This window comes from Scyliorhinus canicula, chromosome 2 (genome assembly GCF_902713615.1).
Source record: "Scyliorhinus canicula chromosome 2, sScyCan1.1, whole genome shotgun sequence".
NCBI lineage: Eukaryota > Metazoa > Chordata > Chondrichthyes > Carcharhiniformes > Scyliorhinidae > Scyliorhinus > Scyliorhinus canicula.
Genome location: NC_052147.1, coordinates 62,014,664 through 62,032,131, shown reverse-complemented (window position 1 = coordinate 62,032,131; position 17,468 = coordinate 62,014,664). Strand labels below are relative to the sequence as shown.

The window sequence follows — 17,468 nt, the reverse complement described above, 5'->3', positions numbered from 1 at the left end:
GGGCGCTGGTCCCGCGCCTCCCCCATCTCCAGATCAACCTAGTGCGGAGCATGGTCTGAAATCGCTATGGCCGAATACTCGGCATCCTGCACCCTCGGGATCAATCCCCTGCTCAGGACGAAAAAATCTATTCGTGAATAAACCCTATGGACATGGGAGAAAAAGGAATACTCCCGCGCTCTCGGCCTCCCAAACCTCCAGGGATCCACCCCTCCCATCTGGCCCATAAACCCCCTCAGTACTTTGGCCGCCGCCGGTCTCTTACCCGTCCTTGAACTGGACCGGTCCAGTGGGGGATCCAGCACTGTGTTGAAGTCTCCCCCCATGATCAGGCCCCCTGCCTCCAGGTCCTGAATGCGGCCCAACAAGCGCCTCATGAAGCCAGCATCATCCCAATTCGGGGCATATACATTTACCAGCACCACCTTCTCTCCCTGCAGCCTACCCTTCACCATAATATATCTGCCCTCCTTGTCCGACACCACCTCAGCCGCCTCGAACACCACCCTCTTCCCCACCAGAATCGCCACCCCCCGGTTCTTCGCGTCCAATCCTGAGTGAAAAACCTGCCCCACCCACCCTTTCCTCAGACGAACCTGGTCCGCCACCTTCAGGTGGGTCTCCTGGAGCATAGCCACGTCCGCCTTCAACCCCTTCAGATGAGAAAATACCCTGGTTCGCTTAACCGGCCCATTCAGCCCCCTCACATTCCAGGTAATCAGCCGGATCAGAGGGCAACCTGCCCCTCTCCCCCGCCGGCTAGCCATAGCTTGTCGACTGCTCGCCCCAGGCCAGCTCGCCCCGCCCGACCCATTCCCCATGGCGATAACGCCTCTCCTCTACCCCCCCGGCCCACACCAGCTCCTTCCTGACCATTCCAGCAGCAACCCGGTATCCCCCCTAACCCCCCCAGGCTAGGACCCCTCCTAGCCGCGACGCACCCTCCATGGTACTTCCGTGAGTCAGCTGACTTCTGCTGACCCCGGCAGCTCCCGCCAAAACCTATCCCCTCCCGGCATGGGGTCATCCCCCTCTTGCCACACCTCCTTGGCACCGCTTCAGCGCTGGAAAGAAAACCAGTAGAGGCCACGCCCCCACCGCCAGCTCCGCCCCCCTGCCCCACGACGCGGGAAACCAGAGGATAGCCCGCACTTTCACACTGCCACACCCCACCCTTCTGACACTGCTCCCCAAAATCCAGTTTCACCCCAACCCCGAGCCCCGTACAGAAGAGAACATATAAAATACAAACCCCCAACATTCCCCACATACCCCACACCCATACCCAACAAACAGACCCACCCGGAAACAGAGCAAAAAGAAAACCAGCATAAAAAACACACGTCAAAGTTAAAGAACAGCAACGGCCATAGTGTGTCCCCAGGCCCTTGTTCGAGTCTAGCTTCTCCGCCTGTACAAAGGCCCACGCCTCCTCCGGGGACTCAAAGTAGTGGTGCCAGTCCTTGTATGTCACCCACAGGCGCGCAGGCTGCAGCATTCCAAACTTGACCTGCTTGGCATGAAGCACCGCCTTCGTCCGGTTGAACCCGGCCCGCCGCTTAGCCACCTCCGCACTCCAGTCCTGGTAGATTCTCACTACCGAATTCTCCCACTTGCTGCTCCTCTCTTTCTTGGCCCAGCGCAGCACACACTCCCGGTCGCTGAATCGATGGAACCGCTCATTTGCCTTAGGCCTCCTGGCCAGCACTCTTGTGAGCTCCCTCAAGCTCCAGGGGCAAATGGAAGGACCCCGCCCCCATCAACGAGCTCAACATCGTGGTCACATATGCCGGGAGATCCGACCCCTCCAGCCCCTCCGCCAGGCCCAGGATCCTCAAATTCTTTCGCCTCGTGCGAACGTCCAGCTCCTCCAAGCGTTCTTGCCACTTTTTGTGAAGTGCCTCGTGCAACTCCACTTTCCCCACGAGGACCACGGCCTCCTCCTCCCGCTCAGCGGCCTGCTGCTGCAACTCCCGAATGGACACCTCCTGGGCCGCCTGGGTCTCAAGCAGCTTGTTGGTAGTCGCATTCAGGGAGTCCAGCAACTCAGCCTTCAGCTCCGCAAAACAGCGCAGAAGAGAGGCCTGCTGCTCCTGCGCCCACTTCCACCAGTCCTCGGGTGTTCCACCGGCCGCCATTTTGTCTTTCTTCCCCCGCTTTTCTTGGGGAGCTGCTGCAGCTTTTTTCTTTGCCCCACTCCGGGTGAGCACCATAAATTATGGGGAATGCTCCTCTAGACACCTTCCCCCACCGGGATTCGTCAAAACAGCGCCGTTTGGGGCCCTCAAATCGGCCCAAAAGTCCTTAAATAACGGGAGCTGCCGAACGTGCGGCTTAGCTCCGCATAGCCGCAACCGGAAGCTTCGATCACCGACATGTTCGAGGTGCGGGGATGGTTGCTGGGCGACGGGTTACCTGTTGTGGTCATGGCTGATGACGCCTATACAGAGGCCACAGACCAACGCGGAGTACCGGTACAATCATGCCCATTGTGCGACCAGGGGTGTTGTCGAGAGGTGCTTTGGAGTCCTGAAAATGCGCTTCAGCTGCCTGGACTGCTCTGGAGGGGCCCTCCAGTACGAGGCCAGGAGGGCTGGCCGCATTGTTGTGGTCTGCTGCATCATCCACAATATAGCCCAGCGGCAATGTGATAGAGGAGGATGAGGAGCAAGGGCAGACTTCCAGACGAGGAGGATGAGGGGGAGGGGAGCAATGGGTGGGACATGGGGGGCTGGCCAGGCACTGCAGGATGTACAAAGGTACCGCTAAGGCCAGCGCGCACAGGACACATTAATCAATACACGTTTCACCAACTAGGGGAGAGGGGGGTTGCTGGGGAGGGGCACGGACAGCACAATAGCACACCCTTTCACCACCGGCCACACTCACCTCCCACACCACCAGAGCAACCTCATGCAAACCCCCCCCCCCCTCCGTTGTATAGTGCCTGCGGCACTACGAGCCAGGGCACTGGGTTAGCAGTGACAGCGGGTCTGGTCTATGGCCATGGAGGATGATGACAGCCTGCTCTGCAATGAGCTCCTTTCTAAACATTGTTAGACAATGTCTGACTCAAGCCCACAGTAGCATCTTCCACCTGGGTGATCCCTGCATGCGAGCTGGCCAGTTCATCCGACTGTCCTGTCGAATAGGAGTGATGGGTACGGTCGGGGAGGGGGAGGGAGAGATACACAGTCCCCCCACTGGGCCTCACTCGTCCAACACCCCTCACACCCAGTGGCCATCATTGACCGCCCCACCCCCACACTCATTAGACAGAGCACCAAGACTGGTTTTAACGGTGTGAACATGTGTTTATTCTGAATAATAACATAGTCTGTGTCCTAGCCCGTTTATCTAAGCTGTGCCCTGCACCCATGCCAATTTAACTGGTATCTAACTTTCTAGCCTTACAGGCCCTATCACTACACCTCTGTGGGTCCCCAGACGATACAGCAGGAGTGGAGGCTGCCTGCTGTGACTCCTGCCCTGCGACGAGAGTCCCCGTTGGCGTACATCTCCTGGGGTGGCCCGGCCTGGATGGGCCCGGCTGCTCCTCGGGTGTCCTGGGTGGCGCGGTGCCGCCCTGTTCTGCCCACCAGATGCACCGGGGGGGGGGGGAGTCCGAGGTGCTGCGCTGTTCCGGGACCACCCCTGCAGGAGTCACTGGCACGGGCCCAGCACCTCCTCCTCTCTCAGGGTGCACGATGGCCCCTGGGCTTCTCCATGGGATAGGGGTGCGAGCCGAGCCATCCCCTGAGGCCCCCCCCCCCCCCCCCCCCCCCCGCCACCTGGCGCTGCCAGTCCTGGAGGCCGGCTCTGGTATCGACAAGAGTCTGAACGTTCGCGGCCATGGAGCACAGGGAATGGGCCATCTCCGTCTGCGACTGTGCCACTACCCCGAGGGCCTGTGCCACATCAGCCAGTGAGTGGACCAGCTCCCTCTGGCACTGGATCACGTCCCTCTGTGTGTGATTCTCTGGCCAGCAACTGGGCAATGCCGCCGACACTCTCAGCAATGGCCTGCTGTGACTGGGCCTTGCTGAGAAGCGCCGCTGCGATGTCCAGGTGGCTCCAGCACATGGCTGCCTGTGAGAGGGCAGCCCTGTCCTGTGGGCCTCAGCCCCCGCCTGTACAGAATGCCCCAGGCCTTGCAACCGTTGACCCATGTCCGGCACCGTCGCCGCCACCCGTGCGATTTCGGCCTGGGTGGCACGCATGACCGGCACCGCTCCCTGCTCCTGCACTTGGATCGACTCCTCCACTTGCCCCTGCAGGTGCTGGAAGCTGCGCGTCATCTCGTCCTCTAGTCCCTGGGTCCCTGCCTGCACCTGCACTGTGGGTGGGATGGATGTTCCAGGAGCTCGGGACCCGTCGGGGCGGCAGCTGGTTCCTGGGGCCGGGCAGCCCACCGACCGTCCGGCCACTCGGCCGCTCCTACCTCCACCCGCTGTACCGGATCGACTGTGTGGTGCGCATCAGATAGCGTCCCTGGTGCCTCTTCACTAATTTGCCCAACCAAGGAGATAGTCTCTGAGATGGTGGAGACAGCAGTGACAGAAAGTCCACGTCCTCCTTTGATCCGAACTCCGTGGTCTCCTGAGTCTCGGGCAGAGGGTTGGTGTTCCGGCTGCTCTCCTCGTCGGTGCTCGGTTGTCTGGGGGGCACCGGCCCTGGCAGTGGTTGGGGGCGGATAGGCGGCCCCGGTCATCCCCGGTTGGGCCTGTAAGACACAAGACGGCATGTATGGTTAGACAGCGGGACAGGGTGAGGCGTGAGGTGGGGAGGGCTAGGGTAAGGGAGGGTAGGGTGAGGGGAGTTGGGGTGAGGTGGTTGGGATATGGGGTGAGGGTTTGGGGTGTGGGGTGAGGAGGGTTGGGGTGAGGGTTGTTGGGGGGTGGGGTGAGGGGGGTTGTGGTTTGGGGTGAGGGGGTTGGGGTGTGTGGTGAGGGGGGGTTGGGGTGAGGGGGTTGGGGTGGACACACATTTGTCGTGGAGACCTGCAACCAGGCAGGGGTGTCTCACTTTCTCGCATGCCGCCGACCTCCTCGTCGGCAAACTCCCTCTCCTGACCACCAACCAAGTCCAGTTCCCTCTGCTCGGGCACGATGAGGTGTCGCAGGTCTGGTGGTACCCATCCGGTCTTCTCCCGCTCCCGGCTGTTGTGCGCAGCCTTGTCCCGGGGGGGGGCAAACACAAACAGCAACAGTGTTAGACAGTCCGACTCATGCAGCCCAGGAGTTTGATAGCTGAAGGCATCAGTGGCAAGGGGGGCACGGCCATTGCGACTGGTGTGGGTGCTGGCATGTGCATCCCATCCCCCTGGGGGGGGGGGGGGGGTCCGGGTCACGTGTGTGGGGGATTTGGTGCCGGGGCACAGCGCTGGGTACCGTGAAGAGGTCATGCAGTTTCTTCCTGCACTGGTCTGCAGTCTGGGCCACCACCCCGCGGCACTGACGGCAGCACCCACCTCCGCCCAGGCATGGCGAACGATGGCGCCGATTATCTCTGACCCGGGCCGGGGTTCAGCACCAGCCTCCTCTCCTCCACGGAGTCCAGGAGGGTCTCGGGTTCCGCGTTCCAGACGCGCGGCGTTCTCTCCTTGTGGCCATGTTGGCTGTGATGCTTGTGTGTGGGAGGGGGAGATTGATTTATGTGCAGCCGCGGTGGGGCGTCAATCATGGAACCGGCGAATCGGCCGCCGATCCGTTAACAGTGTGGCGTTCCATGTTACGCCCGTGCTAGCCCCTTGGAAGCGGTTGAATCGCTGCAGCTGTGGACCCGAACTCGCTGTCGTAAAACTCCACCGTTTTCACAACGGCGTCAACACCTCGTCTCCAGAATGGAGAATTCAGACCCTGATTCGTGTGAAGTCAGAAGTTAGCAGGTCAGCTTCATCCTTAGAGGGCACCTTCATTCTCCCAGCTCACATGGGCTGCAGATTAAACAACCCTTCCAACCGGAACAGCTCGCCACCCAGAAACTAATCCCTGACAGCCTGGCCTCCATAACCAGTGGCCTTGAACTTCTATATAGCTCATGACCTCTGGTTTCATAGTACTGCCTGAATGTTGGGGGCCATTCTCACTGCAGTCATCCTCCCCACTGTGAGAGGATCTTCAAGTCTCATAGGGCTGGAAAACACCCCTCCTTAGAGTCACCCACTTTGCCCATACAGCCTGGCCTCCCTTGAGACCCCACCCAAGAGCCTCACAGTCGTCCCCAGTGCTGATCCTCTGGATTCACCTGCACCCACTTTCCAGCTGCCACTCTGGAAGGGCAATCCTTCAGCGGTTATATCACCACAATCCCAGCAAGGGGGAAATGGGAAGCGCTGCCTGCAAACCAGCCGCCAGACCCCTTTACAACTGGAGGCTCACAGACATGCAGGGCCTGCGAGCCCAGACTCAACACCCCCCACCAGCCCGACTCCTATCTAGGACCCCAGCAGCCTCTCCATTGACTCATCTGCAACGATGAATATTCAATGAGTGGAGAAGTCTTGGAGGGCGGGCTCGCAAATGATAATCTAATGTATGAGGTTCCTGGCATTCCGCAGCGGATTTCTTATCACGCCACCAGCAAAGGGCCTTGAAAATCGGAAATCGGGATCTCGCCAGGGAGAATCACATTTTCTAATTCTCCCCAAACTTTACGGCTGTGTCGCTGTTCTCACTGACGGCTCACACAGGCTCCAAGTTGCCCTGATATCTGTTTGGATTGAGGGGGAAAAAATAATTTGGTGAGGAAGAATAAACATTTTGTGAGAACCTGATCGTTCCTGTAGTGAACCCAGCTGTTTGCTGTTGTAGCTCATAAGTCAACTGGACGAGTACAAGAATCTTGAGTGGAGCTGGGTTACCTCACATGAGGGGGTGCCCTTCACAAACCAGAAGGGCTTCCAGTCACTGAATGTGCACTTGGTGTATGGCCACCGGTTGCACATCATGCTTGTCTGCACCTGTTACCCAAGCAGCGTGCACGACACTTTCAAGTTGGCACACTCGATGGTGCCCGACACCTTTCAGACACTCCCTCGGGTGAGCAGTTGGCTCTTTGGTGACAGGGATTATCCGCTGCGGTCATGGCTAACGATGCCTACCTGGAGGCTCCAGACAGACGCTGCGAACTGCTAGAACAAGGCCCATGCAGTGACCAGGAGCATCATCGAGCGGTGCATCGGCGTCCTAAAGATGCAATTCAGGTGCCCGGAATACTCTGGTGGGGCCCTCCAGTTTAGCTCTAGGAGGGCCTCCCACATCGGCCTCCACAACATCACGCAGCAGAGGGGTGACATGCTGGAGGAGGACACGTTTTGTCCGACAAGGAGGACGTGGAGGAGGGCCAGGGTATACAGGGACACGGGCAGCCACAGTAGGCCACACAACGTGTGCCCCAGGGCCGCCGTGCACGAGAAAGCCTGATTGCCTCTCGGCACCCTGGCCATCGGCAGCCCAAACATCCCGCCCCACCCCCACATACCATCCCACCCGGCCAACTTTCCACTCCCCTGTCCCTCCTCCCTGCACTCCAAACCTCCCATCCCCCTCCAGAACCTGCACCTCCCTCCATGCTTCACACCAACTTCACTGCTGGCCCTGGGTTTGTCAGTATCAGCAGTATCTGGTCCATGGGATGGAGGATGATCATGAACCACTCCACGATGAGCTCTAGTGCTCCACATCATTTGACGAAGTCTGACCCCTGCCCTCGGTAACACATTCTACCGCCCGCCTGGGTGATCCCTGCATGCATGCTGACCATTCCATCTCATGGTCCCATCGAACCCCTGGGTGGGGACGGGGGAGAGGGGGGGTTGTTGGTTATCGGGGATGTGAGCGATGATGGGTCATTCACCATGTAGGCCCTACCACATGGTGCCCCCATATATTTGGCCCCATCCCCTGTCGCCTCTGAGGGTGACCCCCTAGGGTGGCCTATGACTGTCCTGAGGGGCCCATGTACACCTCCAACATCCACACCACCAGCCTCCCACCCCTACCCGGCACATCCTCGGCACACAACCCAGCACATCCCTCCCACCCTTCAGACAGAGGATGAGGCAGTTCGGAACTTTGGTGAACGGGTGTTTAATAGTGCTATGTACAAGGATTGTGCCCTAACCTCTTATCACTAACCTACGCGCTTCACCCATGTCTACCTTTCTATACTTCCGTATCTTAACGCTCCGTACAATTGGTCCCCCAGGCGGTACATCAGACGTACAGAGGAGGCCATTTGCATGCCCCACCCTGTGTTTTAAGCCTCATAACTGGAGCAACAATATCTAGAACTTTCCCTGTACTATATTCTCTGATTGTTCTGAAACAGGGCTGAGTATGACATGGAACTGGAAAACCCCAAACTTGGCTAATTAAAATTCAGCCTGACCTCATAAGATTAAAAGATCCTGGACTGGATTCTCTGATTCTGGGTCTATGTCCCCACGCCGGCGTCAGAATGGTACGGTTTTACGCCAGAAAAAATGGCGCATAACGGCCACCGATTCCCCATCTTGCTGGGGGCTAGCAGGACGGCAGCATAGAGCACCCGGTTCTAGCTGCCGATACGGCCCGGAGAATAGCCGAGTCCGTGGCCGCACCATGCTTCATGGCGCCAGCCGCTCGCAGACCTGGTCTGCGAAATAGTCCCCCCTTCGTCCGGCTCGGGTGCCCCGGACACCCCCCCCCCCCCCCCCCCACAGTGCCCCAGCCCCTAATTTTGCCCACCGCCCGCGGATTGGCCCTCCCCTTGACTGTGGCGCCACTGGACTGAGTCCGCAGTCGCCACGCAGTTTCCCAACGGGTAGGACCACACGTGTCCCACGCCGTTGGGAATTCGGCCGGTTGGGGTGGATCATCGGGGGGGAGGCAGGACTCAGGCAATGTCCTGAGGCCGTCGATACATGGTGCAGCGTACTTCTAGAGTAGGTCACTTTGGAGGGGGCGGCGCATCGCAAACGCGGCGCCGCCCCCGATTTATTCGGGAACTCGGATTCTCTGGCCGGTCACCGAACACGATTTCGACAACCGGAGAATCCAGCTGCCCCCTGTTCCTTTGCAGCATCAGTATTTCATGTAATTGGAACTGGTATGTGTCTCAAAAGTGGACCTTGACTTAACAATTCTAATGACTCCCATCTGGTTTTTGGGTTTTACCTGCTGGTGGCCAGCTGGGAGGTTAAAGAAGATGCAGACACTCAAAATTAGTCCGCATTCAATTGACTTTAGCATCAAAATATCGAACAAAAATGCAACATGAGCTATTCTTGCAGAAATGTATAATTTGACTGTACCCTGGTGTAATTTCTATCCTATATTTCTCCTTTGATTTCTATCAGCATTATATTATGGCTATCCTGTCAAATGGACCTTGACCATTTATCCTTGGTTCATAATAAATAAAAAGTTACTTGTCAGTGAGTAGGACTAATTGCACAATCCATGACCGCATGAAGGTTGGCAAGTAATAAAATGAAATAAAAGCTAATTTAATAAAAATCATGTGTTGCTGTGAGATTAATTGATTGTTGCCATCACAAGAATGAGTTATGAAGGACGGGAGAAACTACGGCTGTTTAGTCTTGAAAGGAAGTAATTCTGTGGCGAATGCGTTCCATTAGTTAAGATATAATAAGCAGCACAGAAAATAAATTTATTGTTTCAAATTAAAATATGACGAGGACAAAAATGGAAATATCCCCAGATCACAAAATAATGACAGAGTTTGACTGTTCGACCTATGTTCATGATCCAAAAATCTCACAACTGTAGCATTCCATTGATCCTTACTCCATTCCATATATTAATAGCTGTTTGTATGAATACAAACTTAAATCAGCCCTAAATTTACCTTTTTATTTGTCCAAACCCCTGGTTCTTGCCCTACACTTACAATATAATTTACAGTAATTTTCTAGATTTACTTTTCCATATTATTTACAATCTTCTTTAAATTAAGAGGCAAGATCGGAATGGCTAGTGTAGAAATGTAAAATGTCTCAATGGTGCAGTTGGGTTGTTCGTCAGTGATTGGGTCCATGCTGGGGCAGATTTGAAGACATTTTATTGCCATTTGTTTTATTTCCCAGAACAAACATCCTGATTTGGAAAAGCAAATATGTTAAAAACTTAATTTGCGGGAAGGAGATGGCCGGGGGAAAAAAATGTATCGATATGTCAGGATCATAGCATGCAAGTGATGCAAAAGCGTATTTCAAGATGATTTAATGCAAATTCATTCATATTTCGAACAAATAACAGTTTGGTGATATAATTTATGATTTTCTGAAACTATTTTAAGAGCACTACTGTGTTGATTGGAAGGCTTTTTTAAACTTCACAAAATACTAGAGGGCATACTGCTCTAGAGTTTTGGGTGGGTTTGAAAAGTAATTTATAGTGTCTCTTCGAAACTAGATCTTGGAAAGTAATTTCTACTTACTGTTCAAAACTAGATCTTATCTTGGTGTTCAAATTGGCTTCAATTCTTCTGATTTCTTGATGTCACCATATTCATTATATCTGAAAGAGTTTTAATTTGTTGTTATTGTAAGTTATAATTCCAACCACTTTGTGTTACTTTTGGTGTAAAATATGGAAGACTAAGATAGTAACAAATGGCACAGTGATGCAGTGGTTAGCACTGCTGCCTCACAGTGCCAGGAACCCGGGTTTGATTCCTGCATTGGGTGACTGTGTGGAGTTTGCACGCTCTCCCCGTGTCTGCGTGGGTTTCCTCTGGGTGTTCTGGTTTCCTCCCACAGTCCAAAGATGTGCAGGTTAGGTGGATTGGCCATGATCAATGCGAGGGAGTAGGCCTAGGTAGAGTGCTCCTTCCACAGGACAGTGCAGACCTTTCACTGTAGTGATTCTATGGATCATGTGTGCCTCACATAGGGAGTGGCCGACAAGTTTATAATATCAACAATCAAAGAATGCGCAGAATGTACAATACCATAAGACCAGAAATGATTTATTTTTGGCCGAGGTACACATTTCTGCCCCCTTGTTGGCCTTTCTTTTGGAAGGATTAACTGGAGCATGGGCCTGGTAACACTTCTTATTTCATACCCAATGAGTCACCCTTTACTAATCAAAGTAGTTTTCTTTATCCTTGCCAACTGCAATGAAATGTTATTGCTGGTGTACATAATTTGTCAAGTACATGTGTCCTTCAGACCTTGATTGATTAAATGGTTTGATTGCAATTTGCTTTTACCATTAAATAAATCTTGTTCAGGAGTCGCTGGTGAATGTATTCCATTATAAAATATCTTCATTTTGATCTTCTTGTGTCTTCCAGGTTCTATTTAAAATGTTTCTTGGAAGTGCAAATTTTGGAGAAGCTGCTTATTTCATTTCTACGCTGGGTTTCTTTAATTTAATTTTCATATCGTCTGCACCAGTTATACTGTATTTTACAAAAGTGGAGTACTGGTCCTCATTTTCTGCTTTGCCTTGGGGTTACCTCTGCGGTATTGCTGGGCTTTGGTTAGGTATGTAATTTGAATGTTTCTTTAATATACTTTAGAAAACTATTTGTTTTCTTACTCCTATCCTGAAAGTAACAAAACCTATATAAACTGAATTACAATTTGCTTCATGATTTTAAGTTTTAATTTCACATTTACAATATTTTGATGAGTAAGGTTTTGTGCATGTAAATGCACAATACAATTCAGTGTAATTTTAGAGAACTCTACGTATAATTGAACGCATTTTCACAGTGAAAGCAGTTGTGACAGTACAGTTTGTTTCAAAACAACATTCCAAATATGCTGCATTGTGTGGATTAGTGATAGTGTGACAGGTTGTTTTAGATGAAGAACATTGAGGGTACTGAGGGGCTGTTCGTAGCAACTCCTTATTAATCATAAAGCTCGTGCTAATATTTATCCTGTCTCTTTTCATAGTGTACACATGCTAGACAAAAAAGTTAAAATATGTACCATTTTCACTAAACTTCCTACATTAAATATCCTACTTTTCTAATATAAAATAATTACTTTGAAAATGCTGGAAACATTCGGTAAGTCAGGCAGTACCTGTGGAGAGAGAAATAGACTTACAGGTGGAGTTTTCTGGCTCCGACACCAACGAGCCTTGTGGCAGGTGGCATGGGAAAATTTGGAGAGCTGTTGACTTCTAATAATTCTCCAAATTTTCACGTCCCACTCATGCCAATTCCTGTTGGTGTCGGGAAATCCCACCCAACGTTTCAGGGCAATGATCTTTCCTCACTGATAACATTTTAAAAGTATTTAGTGAACCATGAAGAAGATTGAGATTTCCTGAGGGCAGGAAATATGCTATCTAAATAAAAAAAAATTTCATGTGTTAATTTTATGCTTTTTCAAATGTTATTTAGCAAAGAGATGCTCATCCCTTTATTTGAGTTGTAGTTTCTCAATACCCCACTATGGACGCATGCTTTAGAAGAAAAGATCTGAGTTCCGAAAATCCTTTCAGGTCGTGGCAGGGTGGGTGAATGGTGGTGTGACGGGGCACTTCTTGACTTAAGTGTTGAGATGCATTGCCACGCAGCTGCTGTAGTTGACCCTACTGATGTTGATGTTACTGGTGAGAGGGCATTGGTCAAATAAACTGCTCACTGGCATTGTAAGAATGCCACCAATGTCCCCAGAAACACCAGTAAAACAAGACAGTGGGTTGTGGGGGCCAGGCAGGGCAAGGTCCAATAGACATTTGAGTTCAGCTGGCTGGAGACCAAAGTTGCAGTACTCGCTTTTCAGTTGACACTCATGTCGCAAGATGAAGTCGGTAGACATAGGTTCTCCAGGTGAAGTTTTGAAATCATCCAGCAGAGTCAGGCTTAGTGGGCAGACTGTTGTTCTCCCAGGAAGAGCCTGATTCTTGGTGGCTCACCAGCTGAATGTTACAATTGCAAACTGCTTGTAAGGCTCAAAGTTGCAATATTAAAACTGTCCAAAAGGCCAGAGGCTTGGGTCAAGTGATATGACCTATTATTGGTTAATTGCAGCTTACCAATCAGTTTCCTTGCTTCTGGCAAGAATTCCATTGTTCCTCCTTAGGAATGAGATGAGGTAGTTGTTCGCATCTCTTTCCAGTATAATGAGTTTCAATCTTCCTCTTTTGTGATAGTTCAAGATGGGGGAGCCAGTTTTTTTGCACTTTCTCTCCTTTCATTGATTATAATAGATTTGTACAATGAAGTGTGAAATTCCAGAACCTGAGAAAATAATCATTTTTATTTTTCTTGAAACCCCTGTAGATAGCTCCCAGACAAAGGGCCAATCATGTCAACTGACTTGTAGCAGCCATGTGTTTTTGTTCATCAGAAAAGTAATTTTTTAAAAATAGTGATAAGAATAACGTTTTTGAACATACACAGAGTTGAATTTCTTTTTATGTCATAGGGACCTAACACAGGGACACTTACCGGATAGCCACATTGCGGTGGGTCTGGCATCACATTTAGGTCAGAACAGATAACGATGACAGATCTCCTTCCCTAAAGGTCATTTGTTATGATCCCAGTTGATCTTATAACTGGACAAGAAGATCCCAGAATGGAATACTGACTCAAAACACCGTAACCTTTATTTTTGGTTATAAAATGTGGAGGAACAGACCGATAATTTGTTTTAACAACAAGAAAAACAAATCTATTAAACATGAAAAAAATTGGATTATGATACAATGCACCTTTACTCCCACCTTCTATTAACAATTACACAAGTTTTAGAATTAACATGGATTGCAAACTACATTTTAATCTACAATTAACACAAGTCCCTTTTAAGCACACAAGATGGCTGGCTAAATACAGGCACTCCACTCTGAACCCACATTAGTGTCTGTGAATTTCTCCTCAGAATCCCCCCCAGATGGTGATCACATGAGAGTTTCCCAGCTTCAATCCCCAAAACACGTTTTAAAATCGTCTCTCATAATAATCCTTTCCCTTGGCGTTTTGCATTCTGAAATCCAGTCCAGGGTTTCCAAATGATACTTTTAAACTAAGCTTCTGCTCTGCTTTTAACAGTGAATCCAGTCCAGGATTTCACTCCAACAACTTTAGGATTTCCTTATTTTAACTGCTTTTACATAAGCTCCAAGATCTAGCCATCGATTTCCATAGTTATTTCAACTCACATTCCACAAGCTGTAGTAATATCTCACAAACCTGAAAATTACTTCAGATATCTTTCTGGAATTCAGGATTCTTCTCAGCTGTCTGTCTTGACTGAATAGTGCTTGGTTCAGTACCTTTAACCTCAGACTTCTTGTAAACATATCCTTATTTCTCTAGTTTCCTTCACTGGCTGCTCTTCAGGTCTCTGCACTTGTTTCCTTAATCATTACTCCGTCGTATGGGTTTTCTTCGAGCAAAGCTGAAAGAGATGTTCCCTCTCTAGCTTTCTAAACCAACTGCTTCTAGCAGTGATGTGAGAGCTGTCTACTCTCACTATCTATCTCAGCTGCAATTGAATTATCTAAACCAAAACCTAAAAGCTTCTCTACCTTACAAGGCCCCAGTTGCTCAGCAACCACTGCTAGTTTATTTATTCTTCATGCCGTAGCCCTCTCTAAGCGCAATAGAAACACAGTTGGAACTTAACTAACCCCCACACACACCTTTGTTGAGGATGAATCTAACAATAGATTTTATCCTTTCAGGCACAGACACATTAAATTAAACTCATTTAAAACTATACCTTATTTCTAACCAATACAAATATAAATCCTTTAAAAACTATCTTAGTTTTTCCATCAATTTAGTGAGCCAGGTTTTTTTTTAATGCAACATTCAATGATAGCTGTCATGGTTACCATGACTGAGACCAGCTTTATATTCCAGATTTAGAGATATGACAACTGCAGAGCCACATATGTGCAACTGATGGCTCCCGACACCATTGGGGACCCAATAGCCTCGTAAATCCATGTGTCCAATCCTCTTGATTCTCTCTGCTCAGAGAGAAGACAATGAACATAAGGACACATAAACAGTAGCAGGAGAAGACCATACAACCTGATGAGTGTGCTCCACCATTCAAATCAATGATGGCTGATCTTCTGCTTCAACTCCACTTCCCGAACCACATCCCATATTACTTGATTCCCTGAGAGACCTAGAATGTGTCTATCTCAGCCTTAAATATAATAAATGTAGAATGCACAAGCGTCTGGGATAGAGAAATCCAAAGAGGCACAACTCTTTGAGTGAAGGCACTTCTCCTGAATCAGTCCTAAATGATCAGCCCCTTATCCTGACACTGTCACCGTGTTCTAGATTCCTCAGCAAGGGTAAAAAATCATTTTGTATCCACCGTGTAAAGCCCCCCCAGAATCTTGTATGTTTCAATGACATCAGCTCTCATCCTTCATAACTCCAGAGGCTAGAGCCCCAATTTACTCAGCTTCTCAGCATGGGACAATCCTTTTATCCTCAGGACCAATCTAGTGATTCTTGGCTCTACTGTTTCCAATTCAAGTATATTCTTCAATATTTAGACCAAAATTGCACACAGTGAGCTGAATAATATGGCAGGGTGGGTGGCACACCTCTCTTTCTCTCCCCCCCCTCCTCCCCACTGCTGACATGCTCCGTGCTGACCCACCTCACAGCCATAAATTGCTGCGAGGCAGACTAGGAGGGCCAAGTTGGACTTCCACCCTTCACCGGGGCAGACATCCTGCTCTCTGAAACTGCCAGCCAATATGATTGGCCGACAGCTCCATCAGTCCCGGCAATGCCAGGAAGGTGTCAGTGGCCACTGCCGGGATTGCAGAAAATGAAGAAGATCAAGGTCAAGGATCCCTGAAGCAGGTAATTTTGGGGTCCTGAATGGTAGGGTTTGTGTATGTTAGGGGAGAGTGGCAGTGGCAGGATGGGTTTAAGGGATGGAGTGAGAAGGTTTGGGGGGGGTGGATTCGGACTAAGTTCCACCATCGGCAAAGGACAGCCCCCGAAGAGCGGCCGTGATCCCCCCACACTTTCCTGCCCTTTCTTGGGAGGCAGTGGCGTAGTGGTATTTTTACTGGACTAGTAATGCAGAGACCCAGGGTAATGCTCTGGGGACCCTGTTTCAAATACCACTATGGCAGATGGTGAAATTTGAAATCAATAAAAATCTGGAATTAAAAGTCTAATGGTGACCATGAAACCATTGTTGATTGTCAACAAAACCCATTGGTTCACTAATGTCCTTTATGGAAAGAAATCTGCCCATCCTTACCTGGTCTGGCCTCCATATGACTCTAGTCTCAAGGGCCCACGGCAATATGGTTGACCCTTAACGTCCCTCTAAAGTGGCCTAGCAAGCCACTCAGTTCAAGGGCAATTGGAGATGGGCAATAAATGCTGGCCCAGCCAGAGGTGCCCACATCCCATGAACAAATAAAAAAAAACACATTTCAATTAAAATTCTGAGCTTTCTGCTTCCTCTCTACTGCCATGCCAAATGTTTTATGGTGTGGGTAGCGTATTATCAGAGTCAATTGACAAGTCTGATTGACCCTTAATTATTCATTTAAATATGGCGGGCCGCGGGCAGGCTGCCAATTTCAGTGTCCACATCCCTGTATTGCGGGTTGAGCTCATAAGTAGCTGAGAAGGTGGTGGGATTGGTGTGCCCACTCTCTTGATTTGTGCCCCCACCATGGAAAATACCCTTACCAGGGGCATGCAAAAGTCAGCCCAGAATTCCTACTGTGGTCTCACCAAAGCCCTGTACAATTGTAGTCAGACTTCTTTCTTCTTGTACTCCAATCCCATTGCAATGAAAAAAAACATGCCATTTGCATTCCTAATTGCTTACTGTACCCGCAGGCTAACTTTCTGTGTTCCTCTGAACCGCAACAGTTACAAGTTGCACGCCTTTTAAAAAATAGTATTCTTCTTTCTATTCTTATTACCAACGTAAGAACCTCGCACTTCACACTGTTACATCTACCATCTGGTTGCTCACTCACTGAAATTCTCTATATCACTTTACAGCCTCTTTGTGTCCTCCTCACAGCTTGTATTCCCACTTAGCTTTGTATTGTCAAAGGTCCCTTTCATTGCATACAGGACCGCAGTGATACAACAATGCATGAACAACTTTGCAATGTTGGCAATGTACTAGCCTGGAAGAATTGAGGGCCACATTAACCTTGAGGACTATTTGCATCTCTGCCCTCACACTGTGTCCTTGCACTGCTCTGTGGCTGCAAGCCTGGTTTGAGCAAGTGTCAGAATCCTGGCTGAGGTGGAAGTGGAGAAGAGCTCTCCAACGTCTGAGCTTCTGTTCAGAGCCTGGCTCCTCCTCCTTCTGCGAACAGTTACTCCTGTCTTCCATCTCTGCTCCATCTGCAAAACATGCGACAACCCAAATGAAACAGCAATTATAACTGCCATAATTGTGAACACGTTTTCTGTATAGAGGCCTTTCAAATCCATACCATTCCTTGCCAAAGTCCAGCACCACTCCTACTTGA

General features: G+C 50.2%; 1 protein-coding gene across 4 annotated transcripts in view; it reads left to right on the top strand.

Annotated features, from left to right (window-relative positions):
• slc35f4 (solute carrier family 35 member F4) overlaps positions 1-17,468 on the top strand; it is a 255,387-nt gene that overhangs the window by 229,819 nt on the left and 8,100 nt on the right. For all 4 annotated transcript variants that reach the window (XM_038779792.1, XM_038779811.1, XM_038779804.1 and 1 more), the window contains one exon: positions 11,305-11,497. In XM_038779792.1, the coding sequence (XP_038635720.1) occupies positions 11,305-11,497 (193 nt within the window). The remainder of the gene's footprint in view (positions 1-11,304; positions 11,498-17,468) is intronic.